The sequence below is a fragment of the Centruroides sculpturatus genome, unplaced genomic scaffold, assembly GCF_000671375.1.
Source record: "Centruroides sculpturatus isolate CEXI.00-Female unplaced genomic scaffold, Cexi_2.0 scaffold295, whole genome shotgun sequence".
NCBI classification, from domain to species: Eukaryota; Metazoa; Arthropoda; class Arachnida; order Scorpiones; family Buthidae; genus Centruroides; species Centruroides sculpturatus.
In genome coordinates, this window is record NW_019384603.1 from 29,113 (window position 1) to 43,305 (window position 14,193).

Sequence of the window (14,193 nt, forward strand, 5' to 3'; positions counted from 1 at the left end):
GGATTGTGAATATGAAGCTGGTTTTATTGTTATGGTATCCAAAACAAATTTTAAATGTGTATAGAGTTTTTATAAAAAAACAATAAAAAATAAAAGAAATTGTAGATCATACATTGTGAAATAAAGCTGTTTTTATTATATATTTTCAAGCAGGACGTCGAGCACAATAGAACAGCCTGATTTTGTGTCTCTGTCCGCTCTGTGGGTGCCATTCCTCTAAACCAGGGATCGGCAACCTGTGGCCTCATTAATATTTTTTGCGGCCCTCATCGCATAAAATATAAATAAATATATCAATTTCCCAGCTTAAGGAAGTATGCAGCAAAAATTCAAACGTTATTTTCTACAACTTATGTATGTGAATAGTTTTTCCCGCAATGAATTTAGTAAAAATTAGAACAAGAAACCGGCTAACAGACACATCGAAACTAATTTAAAGCTAGCGGTGACTAATATTTAACCAAATAATTTCCGATATACTACGTTTACATCAGTTCCATAAGCTAAATTAAATATACCTATGCTAATTTATAATTATATATGAATAAATAATTGTGATTTACCGACATTTTTCTTCTCTTTCCTCCGTTATGCGGCCCGCGTCATTTCAAAAGTTTCAAAATGCGGTCCTTACATAGAAAAAGGTTGCCCATCCCTGCTCTAGACCCGTTATTGGTTTATCTCTTAATACTCTTAGGGATTTTTTTTAAACTCTTTCCGCCCTGTGAGCACTAAGAGGGCCTCTTTTTGCAAAGCGCATTATGGGTTCGGCCAGGCCCACAATGGGGCTGCCGGGTGGTGAGGGACGGGGCCCGACATATCCGAACGGACCGCACCCGAAAAATTCCTGGGGATTTTTCGACCCATTCGGATTCGAGCCCGGGTTCCCCAGGGCGGTAGGCTGCCACCTTGACCGCTCGGCCATCCGGCCGCAATATTCTTAGGGTAGAAAGAGTCAAAAAGAAAAAAGCTCCACCAAAAAAAAGAAAAAAAACCATTATAGACCAGATCCATAATGGGCGGCAGGATGTGAGATAGTGCTGGGCGATTACCTAAAAATGAAAATCGATTACAGAAATCGATTAGGATATGATAATCGATTATCAATCGATTACCACACCTTTAATAACAATAGTGTTTATTAAGTTATAAACACTATTATCTTTAATAATACTTGTTAGCAAAAAGACCACTCACAGGTTTCACATTTTTATAGAACATTTATTAATTTGTAATTGTAAATTTACACAATATTACAAAACAAGCTATAATGTAAAGAAAGTATATCATTAAACTCAAAGCTACTCATAATAACAAGTTTCTCAACTATTTTTGGATGCAATGCACATCGTTTCTTTGTAATAATATTTCCAATTTTTGAAAAAAGACGTTCTGCAGGTACTGAGGTTGCTGGAATACCTAAATATGTAACAACCAGTTTCACAAGGTGATAATTGACATGGGCAAACATTGACTGCCATGTAACAAGAGGATCAACATTGTGTGGTATAGTTACAGCTTCTAAGTAAGTTTTAAATGTAGTACAAAAACCTTCTTTAGACTTTATGGGATCTCTAATTTCCCTATATGACCATAGACTATTCTCATCTGTGCTTTTAATGGTTTCACTTAAGGTTTCCACACAGTCTACTTCATATTTAATTGATCTGCCAGGATAGATAGTTATTGATGAAAGAAATTGCATTTGCAGCACATATTTTGCTTTTGAAATCTAAATTCTTAAATCTGGAATCTAACACTGTAGAAACACTGTATAACATATTCTTTTCTATGCCACAAAATCGTTTTGTCGATATTATTGAAACAGGTCTTTTTTAGATTTTTTCCAATTTTTGTGGGGTTTGTTGCTTCCAGAGCTTTTGCAATGAGGCCAACAACAGAAATAACTTTACTAACTGTTGTATACTGTACTTCAAGAACTCTGCTTCTATTTATACTATTTTAGATGCGGGTTTTTGCGTTTTTGATTGCGTTTTAATAGGGTACGTCAAGAAAATGTACACTAAGGGATTTTTCGAAAAATTCCCTCCCCCCACGGGGGAAGTGTTATACATTTATAATAGATACATTTTGAGCCACAACAACGCATGGCGGGGTCTGCTAGTACTGCATATAGATACAGTATTTTTAACCTTACAGAAACTTGTATTTAATGTTTTATATATATTACAACAGAATATGCTAAGTGGAAATGCAGATTAGTTAATATAATTTTCACCTAAATATAATTCATAGTTTTTAATGCATAATTGTTAAAACATTTTAAATAATAAGTTATTTTTTCTACAAATTCTCTAATCCATTGGTTTGCTTTTCAAATCAAATCCTGTGAAAACTTAAATATAGACACTGAATATCACTTCGCTTTATATTTTCCTTCGCAACACAAACAAAAATAGCTTACTATGAAAACATTACAGTACAAATGCGACATTACTTTTTCTTGGCACTTATATTGATAAACAATTTCCATGATGAAATGTATGGAAATTCTTATTTAAAACATATTCAAAGGAATTTAAATACCTACAGTATTATTGATTGTTAAATAATTTATACAAGAATTCTATACTTTTAATTTGAAAAATGGTCATACAAATTTGATTAAACATATTTACAGATATATCCATGATGGAACTGGATATATGAAATTTCTGTAAATTTGAAAAGTGTTGTTTCTTAACACACAGATTTTGAACTGACATTCAAAAGCACAAAATATCTATTGATAGAAAGAACTGGCAATCCTAACTAAAGCATTAAAAAAATTTTCTGATCAGAGTAATCTATGGATAATAGGTCTATTCTTTATTCAAAACTGTTCAATAACTTTTACATTTAAACTTTATAATTTGTTAAGCAAGATTTGTGAAAATTTCTCTTTCAGAGGTATACAAAACATAGCTAATTTTATTGTTTCATCTAACTATATTAAATGCATGTGACAAATTCAAAAAATATTCTGTCTCGTCTTAATTATAAATTTCATCTTTTCTCGAACTTTTTATAAATAATATCTGTAACAAAGTATAAATTTTCTGTTATTCATTATCTGTGCACGTATATTTAAATTTAAAACACTAATCGCACTATTAAAATTATCTATTGTGTATGATTTGGCACAGTACATAAAGATCAAGTATGAAGTTAAACGTCATTCAAAAAATAAATAATCTTAGTAATTTATTAAGTAAAAGTAACCGTTTTAAAATTATTCCCATAAATTTAAGAAAACATGCGAGCTAAACTTTATACTGTATTTTTACTTTAAACTCACTCAATATTACAACTAAAAAAAATAATCTATTTCTGCGTGACTTCGTTCTGACGACCACAAAATATAATCGACCAGCATTTGCTATTTCGGTGGGTTGACGTCATTCAGCCGACCAATCAGTGCGTTGTGCCATCTCGATATTTAGTCGCATCTACATCAACAACATACAGATAGTTGCACGTGCAAATGTTATGACTCAGTGGTCCTTTTTCACACGTGTCACATTCTCACGAGAACCTTGACAAAATTTTTCACGCCACGTGGTCCAAACAATTCAACTCTGTCAAACAAAAGTAATGGACAGATAAGGAAATTTTTTCAATGATTTTAAACTTTTGTCATCAATAATATCCAAATAGCCATAATTATTACACGAAATAGTTTTGAAATTGTACAGTACAAATACATAAATACTTTTATATTATTTTCAACCACTATAATTTAATTTTTAATTATGAATTTCAATTTTAGTAATCTTGGTAAAAGAAATAACTTTTTTAATTTGAATCTGTCCACGCATATTTAATTTATAATTTTTTTTATCCATCACTATAATATTTTTAAAAAATCAACTTGTAATGCTGTATTTAACAAAAAATCATAGAAACTATTTTCATAAAATCTTTTTTATGAAATATTTAATTTTAAAGTATTCATATTTAACAAAGTATGAATTTGAATATGAATTTGAAATAAGCACAAAAATTGAGTATGATGGTATATTAATATTAAAAGTAACCAACCATAGAAATAGTGCATTTTGAAGGAAAATAGTACATTTTTTGAAGGAGCTTCAGTACGTTTTGAAATTTCATTGTGGCAACGTTAAATAGGAGTCAGTTTTTCATAGAAAGTCTTCCTAAGTGGCATCCTCCTTAAGCAGATCGTCAAAGTTTCGCGTCGTGGTAACCAAATAAACCAAATTTTTTAAAAATTATTATAACACATATAATACGTATATAATATAATTCTTCATAACGTAAGTGAAAACACCCAGAAACATTTGTTTTTACGAGATAAAATGAATCGAAACTCACAGCTTCTGCAATAAATAGCAAAATACTATTTTATCATTATTATTATTCTTCCATTTAAAATATAAAAGTATTTCTTTGTTTATAACACTAGTTCTTAATTTATCCGTTCGTCGCAGCGTCACACTGTGACAATATCACGTGACCATCGGTGCCCGTGGAATTTATATCAATTTCGGAGTGGCTGTCGGTAAGCTGTGGAAGTAAAATCGATGATTTTGTCTAAAAAAAGAATCAAAATTATAAACGGAAATTAAATTTTAGGTAATGTTATTGATTTTTTCCCTGTATTACTGTAGGAAAGTTTAAATCTTTAGTGTGTTTTATTTACAAATATTTTTTTCGATTATTAATTAATTTTTTTTAATATACAATAGATATTTAGAAGAATTATTAATGTTATTATTCAATGTATCTAGAAAACATAACGATATTTTAAGATATTGTTTAGTCTAATCAGTGTTATAGTTTGTTTTGCATGACAGAAGGACTCGGAAGTTCAAATTCATTCAAACTACATAACGTTGTATAACAGGAGTGGCCGAATCTTGTCACGTTCGAATCATACACAGCGTATCAGTAATAATCGAGAGTCGCATCATCTATTCGAACGATATTTTATATATATAGTTAAATGCTAGAGTTATCACTATTACTTTATTACCAGTTCGGTAAACACATTAGTTTAATTCCTTCGACTGTACGAATATACACTTAAGGTACGACTATGCAGATGCGAATTTAGAAGCGAGCGAGAGGGTGCGAGCAATATAGTTCATGCAAAGGAAAACAATGCACAAATGAGAAGTGAGAAATCTCGCTGGCGTGAGTGAATTTCTGGTTCTCGCACATATCTGACAGTGATATTTATCGCGTCTTGTCTCTTCTCGCCACATATTCTTGCTTGCTTGCATTTGCATAGTTGCACCCTTAGCTGTCTGTTGAGGGTTAAGTTACAAGTTACGCTTGCAATCTCTGTGTATATTGCACTATATAGTATGCAAACTTAAAAGAGTATTATGTAAAATCAAAACCATTCACACTTTTCTTGCAAAAGGGATTTAAAGAACAAATGTTTTCAGTTTACTTTATAAACCTGCCTGAGGTTTCAAATAAACTCCTTTTTGTTGGAAAGGTGTAAATGCTTTTCATTTTACTAGTTATCTCTTCCAGTTTTAATTTTGGATTTTAAAATTGTCTGTAAGTATTATGTACCAAGTTTATATAAAAAATAAGTATATAGAAGCAGCAATTTGGTCAACATAATTGTGTAACATATATTTATATATTTCTCTGTATTTCTCTTATATAGTAATGTTCAAATTGAAGTGTTAGTTAATTAAAATACCAGTGAACCAGAGTTACTTTGTGACATTTTTAATGTTAATTACCAGATTAATGGATCAAATATACCATTAGTTGTCATTTTAGCAAGATTTAACATTTTCGTTTCTTTACACATAGCATTTTTAATTGTTAATTTATTGTTTTAAACATTATTGCAAAAGATATTTGTCACAATTTTATTCTGTCACTTGGAATAACATTGTGACAGCCTGTTTGCTGCATAGATCTGTTGTGAATTCCATGTCACAGCATTACCTTGAAGCAATTGCTAGTAGGAAAGAAAAAGGGAGGAATAAAAATCATTCATTAGAAATACTGTCTTTTGTTAATTATCACTGAAAAAGCTATTTTAATTCCTTAATAAACACTAAATCTTATTATTATTATTATTTTTTTATTGTTACCAGAAACATAAAACTAAAACTTGTTAAAATGATATTAAATGTAAAAAATTGTTTTTCAAGAATAACAGAACTAAATATAAAATGTTCAAGATAGCAAATCAGCCATTTAATGTCTTTTTCTTCAAGCCACGACCAATATTTTCCAACAGGCTTTATTGCATTTACATGCACGTCATCTTTTTCATTTCTGTTATAATTCCAGAGTAGTTACTCTTCATAAATTACGGTTACATAATTGGGCTGCAATTTGAAAAAATTGTACACCTATAAATTGCCACTGTCTTTCCTTCCTTAATCTCGAGAATGGAGTCATCTAGATGAAATCCAAAACCAGATATTGAAAGTTTAAGGGTAGGAGGCCCTGACTAACTATATATGAATTATCAATACAAATTGGAAGTCATGTTATTTCAATTAAAAAGTTTCCCCTGAAAGGAGTTAGATGACTGACATGACTTGATTGCTAAAGGGAAAGTATGATTACAGGGGCAAGACACTACTAATTTAAAGGTGGAAAGCATATATTTTAAATTAAATAAATTAAAAATATGAATAAAAATTGTAGCCTGGCATTGTGATGATGTCAAAATAAATATTTGCTCATTACCAATTAATTTTTTTTGTCTTCTAGGTTAAATTTATGTTATAATGGATGTTTTATTTCACTCTGCATCTCATAATTCTGCAATTTCTCTCCCTACACTTTTATCATATTTTTCGTATACTGTCACAAAGACGATTCCATGAATTTACTTCTATAGCTTACATCAGCTAAACCAATTAATAAAAATTATTTTTATTTAGGATAATTATAAGCAAGAATAATACTTTAACTTAAACATAATTTTAATACATCAACTGTTTTTGTTTTCTTGAACAAAAACAGTTGATGTATTATGAAGTATCAATTGATACATTATGTGTATTATGTGCAAATGAAGAAAGTATTACAACTTTTACAACTTCATATACCACTTAATTTCTTAGTTATCAAAAGGAATGCCAATAGTGGAAAATATCACAAAGTTTTCAGCTTTATTGTTAAGTAACAACACTGTACAGGCTGTTGGTATTTGTTGAAATAGGATAAACCCATCATTTTCAAAATAAATCATTCTAGTGTGATATCACAAAGTTTCCCTTGTAGTCATAATGTAACCCTTGTACATTAATGTTTACAAAACTGTAAATAAACAAATATTTAAGCAATTATGTTGATTTTTTATATTAGATAATACAACTTATATTACAATTACAATGAGTATATAAAAAAATAGACATTTCATTATTAATAAGTTCTTATATTTTTAATTAAAAAATTTTTAGAATATTACTATTGTTGCTGTAATTACTTGAATAGTTCATCCAGCATTATTTTAATATAAAATAGAGCTATTATATTAGGCGATATAATCTGATAGTTGGCTTATTACACAAACTTCTCTGCAAAATTTCAGAAATTTTTAACAAAAAGCACAGGTTATTAAGCTTTAAAGGTGAACAAAATTGTTCCCGTCTACACACACACACTCAAACATCCATACATACAGAAAAAACCCATTTTTGCATTTCCATTTTCCATACATACAGAAAAAACCCATGTTTTGCATTTCCATTTTCATAAATTTTTACATTCACATTTAAAATATCTGACACCAATATTTGAGTCCAACCTGTTAACATACCTAATTCTACCAGGTCACAAGTGTTAATATGCTGCATATTGTTTTCAATACTATTCCATTGTTTTTCAAGAAAAAATAAACAATCTTGGGGATAATTTTTTGACCAATCACCATACTTTCCCTCTTATATATAACAACCAGGAAAGTAAAAATTTAAGTGGCCAATAACTGTATTACTTACCCTAAATGAATTGTATGTCTCTAACTATTGATTACTGCAATTTCAAAAAAATGTTCAATAAAGTGTTACTGTTTTTATAATAAAAATATAAAATAAAAGATAAACATTAAAAGCTGTAATATTTTGTAAACTCAATATTATAATTGAACTATCAACAAATACTTAAAACCTATTAGTTCTGACATCCTGTGGCACATTTTTATTAAGTTTCAATTATATGTCTTTTCAGTTATACAATATATTTTTTCAGTTTTATTCATTGGGAGATGTATAAATAGTACTTTATTGTATGTACTTTAGTAGAAATAAAACGATTATCAGTAGCTTGTATAAAACTTGTCATCATATTGAAATATAATATCAACTTCTAGGTTATGATTACCAAAATATTTAGGTAAGGTTAGTATTTTATACTCACTGTATAAGTGAAAAAACCCAGAGTTTAAGGTTTTATTCCTAGCATAATTAATTAAAATATCAATTTATACATTAGCAAATACAGTGAATTTCTTAAAATTAATAATTAATATTATATAGGGAATAGCAATTTTTATTTAAATTAATAAAATATTTTATAATATATTAACAAATGGACAAATTTTCTTTATTAGAAGAATGGCAACTTTAGAACTTGATCCATTATTTACAAAAGCATTGAGACTTTTACATTCCAAGGCTAAAGATTCATCCGAACAGTTAAGACTACTTCTAGACGATGTATTAGCACAGAAACAAAATGTAGCAGTCATAAGCAATACAAATAAAGATTCTAGAAGTGTATTTGGACCACCAAAACAGGTAATTAAAATTTTAATATTTTATTCCAATTATATATTATATATATATATTTTTTTTTTAATAGAAGATTTAATAATTAGATATTAAGAAAATCTTAAATAATATAAACTTTATTTAGGAAGACAATGGTAGCAGATTATCATTTTCTAGAAAATCATCACCAAACTATGCATCAGAAAATGGGAATTCGAGTAATAAGGTTTTAATGCAAGAAGATATCAAAAAAGAAGAGAAAAGAAAAACAGAAAAAGTTATTAAAATTTATAAAATTATTCTAAATCTAACATAACATTTTAAAATAAATTGTAAAATTTTAACATTTGTTGATGATAACATCTTGGAAACTATTCAAAAATTGAGCCCTATTTTGCAAGGAGTTCAAAACTTTTTTATTAATTTTTTTTTATCTTAGAAATTTAAAAATAATTTAAATCATTAATTGTTATTTTTAGATAAAACAAGAACCAATTGAATTTTCTTTTGAAAGTAAACGTCCTAAAACTGAATCACCACAACATTCGTTACCATCATCACCTAGTCCACAACCCATTAAATTAGAATTAGCCCCACCTAAAATAGATGATGATTCTGAAAATAGTGAAGGAAATGCTGATGCTGATAACATTGCAATGGAAATGGGATTAGCTTGTATTGTGTGCAAGTATGATATTTTTAATATAATTTTAATCTTGAATATATTTGAACAATTAAAAGGTATTAGATGTTTACAGATTAATGCTTAAATGTAATTTTAAATAATTTTTGTTAATTTTATGTTCTTACAAAATTACAACATAATCTGATTTTATTTGGTTTTAAATTATAGTTTTTATATTAAAACTATAATATTTTTACCTTTAAATTTTTGAATTGTTTAAAAGTTTTTGATTGTTTTTATTATTATATTCTGGATTTATAAACCATCACTTATGAAGTCAGAATATCATTTTATGAAGATGTTCAAATATAAAGATAAATATTGAGCATTACAAAACATATTTTATAAAATTTTCAATCTTCTTGAAAGTTCTTTTGTATTCTTATATCTAGACAAAACATTTATTACCATAATTTATGAGACTATAATAAGCTTATTCAATAATGAAATTTTTCTTGTAAATTGTTATCCTGGGCAATTTTAGAAAATTTATTAATTTGTGAAGTTATATTTTCTCTCTCTCTCTTTTTTTTATAATATATTCTATATCAGTGCTGTCCATAAAGTTGATTTTGATTGATATACTTTTTAATTAATTACCAGAATACATTAATATATTCTTCTCTAGATAGCAGTTATCACGAATTCTGGCTGTTAAAAATTTATATGATAGAATTCAAAGTAAGATGCTGCTTGCATTCTAATTTTATCTAAAATACATTTATTCTTTTAAATAATTTTGATTGACTAATTTGATGAATTTACAACTGACATATCCATATATACTTGGACCTAATATAATGCAGGTTTGGGATTCTAAAATGTAAGTTTGCATTATAAATGAATGTGTTTTATCAAATTATATTAAGAATTAAAATTAAAAATCAATCAAAATAAAATTAAAATCCAAATCAGTAACATATTTGAAGAAAATAATGAAGAGAAAACAGAACATTGAGATGGGAGGTCAAATTTATAAAACCAGAAGGGAATATAGTAGAGCATTTGTTTTGTTTTTCAAAAACAAACAAACAAATTGTAACAAGCTATAATTTATTGTGACATCATCACAATGCCTGGTTGCAATTTTTAATTTATTTAATTTAAAATACATGCTCTCCATCCCAAATTAGTAGTATCTTGCCCCTGTACATCATACTTTTCTTGTTAGCAATAGAGTCATTCTGGTCATTCAAGCTCCTTTCAGGGGGAAATTTTTGAATTGAAATAATGTGACTTCTAGTTTGCATTGTCAAGTTCATAATAATATATAGTTAATTGGGGACCTCCTGCTCCTAAGCTTTCCATATCTGGTCTCGACTTTCATCTATCTAACACCATTCTCAAAATTAAGGAGAGACAGACAAATGGACAACAGTGGGAATTTATAGGTCAACAATTTTTTCAAATTGCAGCCCGAAAACTATTCAGAATTTTTTTGCTTTGAACAAGAATAACAGAGTAGCTTTGAAAACTGTTGACATAAAATACAGAAAATGGTAACAGTTAATTTTAAAAATATGAATAATTAAATATTTGTAAGTAATTTTTAAAAATTTATTTTACAAACATAACATGTAGCAAAACTAAGTAAAACCATTAAAGCTTTACTTCAAAAGATAAAGGACAAACCAGTTTTATATAAATTTATTAAAAATATTATATCAATAAAAATAGGAATTAAATAAAAATCTTAAGACATGATATTATACAAAAGCAAATAACTTTGGTACTAAAACAGTTAATTGCAATACAAAGGATTGTCATTCAATATACATGTGAAAATTATTGATATTCTGATCTAAATCAGTGTTCAAAATGCAATGTTTTTCACACACAGCTTCTGTGTTGCATTTGATTGAGGTGTAACACAGAGGCTATACATAAAATAAATTATCTGACAGCAGTATTTGAGTTCAACCTCTTAACATAATTTAATCAGGTCACAAGTGTTAATATGCTGCATATTTGTGGCGTAGTAAACACTAGTATTGTGTTTTATTCCAAAGACACATGGCAAATTTTCCATCAAATTTCTTTATTAGTTGATGGAAAATTTGATGGAAAATTTGCCATGTGTCTTTGGAATAAAACACAATACTAGTGTTTACTACGCCACAAATATGCAGCATATTAACACTTGTGACCTGATTAAATTATGTTAAGAGGTTGAACTCAAATACTGCTGTCAGATAATTTATTTTATGTATAGCCTCTGTGTTACACCTCAATCAAATGCAACACAGAAGCTGTGTGTGAAAAACATTGCATTTTGAACACTGATTTAGATCAGAATATCAATAATTTTCACATGTATATTGAATGACAATCCTTTGTATTGCAATTAACTGTTTTAGTACCAAAGTTATTTGCTTTTGTATAATATCATGTCTTAAGATTTTTATTTAATTCCTATTTTTATTGATATAATATTTTTAATAAATTTATATAAAACTGGTTTGTCCTTTATCTTTTGAAGTAAAGCTTTAATGGTTTTACTTAGTTTTGCTACATGTTATGTTTGTAAAATAAATTTTTAAAAATTACTTACAAATATTTAATTATTCATATTTTTAAAATTAACTGTTACCATTTTCTGTATTTTATGTCAACAGTTTTCAAAGCTACTCTGTTATTCTTGTTCAAAGCAAAAAAATTCTGAATAGTTTTCGGGCTGCAATTTGAAAAAATTGTTGACCTATAAATTCCCACTGTTGTCCATTTGTCTGTCTCTCCTTAATTTTGAGAATGGTGTTAGATAGATGAAAGTCGAGACCAGATATGGAAAGCTTAGGAGCAGGAGGTCCCCAATTAACTATATATTATTATGAACTTGACAATGCAAACTAGAAGTCACATTATTTCAATTCAAAAATTTCCCCCTGAAAGGAGCTTGAATGACCAGAATGACTCTATTGCTAACAAGAAAAGTATGATGTACAGGGGCAAGATACTACTAATTTGGGATGGAGAGCATGTATTTTAAATTAAATAAATTAAAAATTGCAACCAGGCATTGTGATGATGTCACAATAAATTATAGCTTGTTACAATTTGTTTGTTTGTTTTTGAAAAACAAAACAAATGCTCTACTATATTCCCTTCTGGTTTTATAAATTTGACCTCCCATCTCAATGTTCTGTTTTCTCTTCATTATTTTCTTCAAATATGTTACTGATTTGGATTTTAATTTTATTTTGATTGATTTTTAATTTTAATTCTTAATATAATTTGATAAAACACATTCATTTATAATGCAAACTTACATTTTAGAATCCCAAACCTGCATTATATTAGGTCCAAGTATATATGGATATGTCAGTTGTAAATTCATCAAATTAGTCAATCAAAATTATTTAAAAGAATAAATGTATTTTAGATAAAATTAGAATGCAAGCAGCATCTTACTTTGAATTCTATCATATAAATTTTTAACAGCCAGAATTCGTGATAACTGCTATCTAGAGAAGAATATATTAATGTATTCTGGTAATTAATTAAAAAGTATATCAATCAAAATCAACTTTATGGACAGCACTGATATAGAATATATTATAAAAAAAAGAGAGAGAGAGAAAATATAACTTCACAAATTAATAAATTTTCTAAAATTGCCCAGGATAACAATTTACAAGAAAAATTTCATTATTGAATAAGCTTATTATAGTCTCATAAATTATGGTAATAAATGTTTTGTCTAGATATAAGAATACAAAAGAACTTTCAAGAAGATTGAAAATTTTATAAAATATGTTTTGTAATGCTCAATATTTATCTTTATATTTGAACATCTTCATAAAATGATATTCTGACTTCATAAGTGATGGTTTATAAATCCAGAATATAATAATAAAAACAATCAAAAACTTTTAAACAATTCAAAAATTTAAAGGTAAAAATATTATAGTTTTAATATAAAAACTATAATTTAAAACCAAATAAAATCAGATTATGTTGTAATTTTGTAAGAACATAAAATTAACAAAAATTATTTAAAATTACATTTAAGCATTAATCTGTAAACATCTAATACCTTTTAATTGTTCAAATATATTCAAGATTAAAATTATATTAAAAATATCATACTTGCACACAATACAAGCTAATCCCATTTCCATTGCAATGTTATCAGCATCAGCATTTCCTTCACTATTTTCAGAATCATCATCTATTTTAGGTGGGGCTAATTCTAATTTAATGGGTTGTGGACTAGGTGACGATGGTAACGAATGTTGTGGTGATTCAGTTTTAGGACGTTTACTTTCAAAAGAAAATTCAATTGGTTCTTGTTTTATCTAAAAATAACAATTAATGATTTAAATTATTTTTAAATTTCTAAGATAAAAAAAAATTAATAAAAAAGTTTTGAACTCCTTGCAAAATAGGGCTCAATTTTTGAATAGTTTCCAAGATGTTATCATCAACAAATGTTAAAATTTTACAATTTATTTTAAAATGTTATGTTAGATTTAGAATAATTTTATAAATTTTAATAACTTTTTCTGTTTTTCTTTTCTCTTCTTTTTTGATATCTTCTTGCATTAAAACCTTATTACTCGAATTCCCATTTTCTGATGCATAGTTTGGTGATGATTTTCTAGAAAATGATAATCTGCTACCATTGTCTTCCTAAATAAAGTTTATATTATTTAAGATTTTCTTAATATCTAATTATTAAATCTTCTATTAAAAAAAAAATATATATATATAACAACACTATATTTTTTATCTTTTCTAAGTTAGTTTTAAGTTATTGTTACATTATATTATGTAAGTTAAGTTTTAGTA

The 14,193-nt window shown here is 27.4% G+C and overlaps 1 protein-coding gene across 3 annotated transcripts in view; it reads left to right on the forward strand.

The window, feature by feature from the left end:
- The first annotated feature begins 4,459 nt into the window (after nt 1-4,459).
- LOC111625089 (integrator complex subunit 12-like) overlaps nt 4,460-14,193 on the forward strand; it is a 46,024-nt gene continuing 36,290 nt past the window's right edge. For all 3 annotated transcript variants that reach the window (XM_023368117.1, XM_023368119.1, XM_023368118.1), the window contains exons 1-4: nt 4,460-4,596; nt 8,561-8,747; nt 8,866-8,997; nt 9,200-9,408. In XM_023368117.1, the coding sequence (XP_023223885.1) occupies nt 8,565-8,747; nt 8,866-8,997; nt 9,200-9,408 (524 nt within the window). In that variant the 5' untranslated portion in view covers nt 4,460-4,596; nt 8,561-8,564. The remainder of the gene's footprint in view (nt 4,597-8,560; nt 8,748-8,865; nt 8,998-9,199; nt 9,409-14,193) is intronic.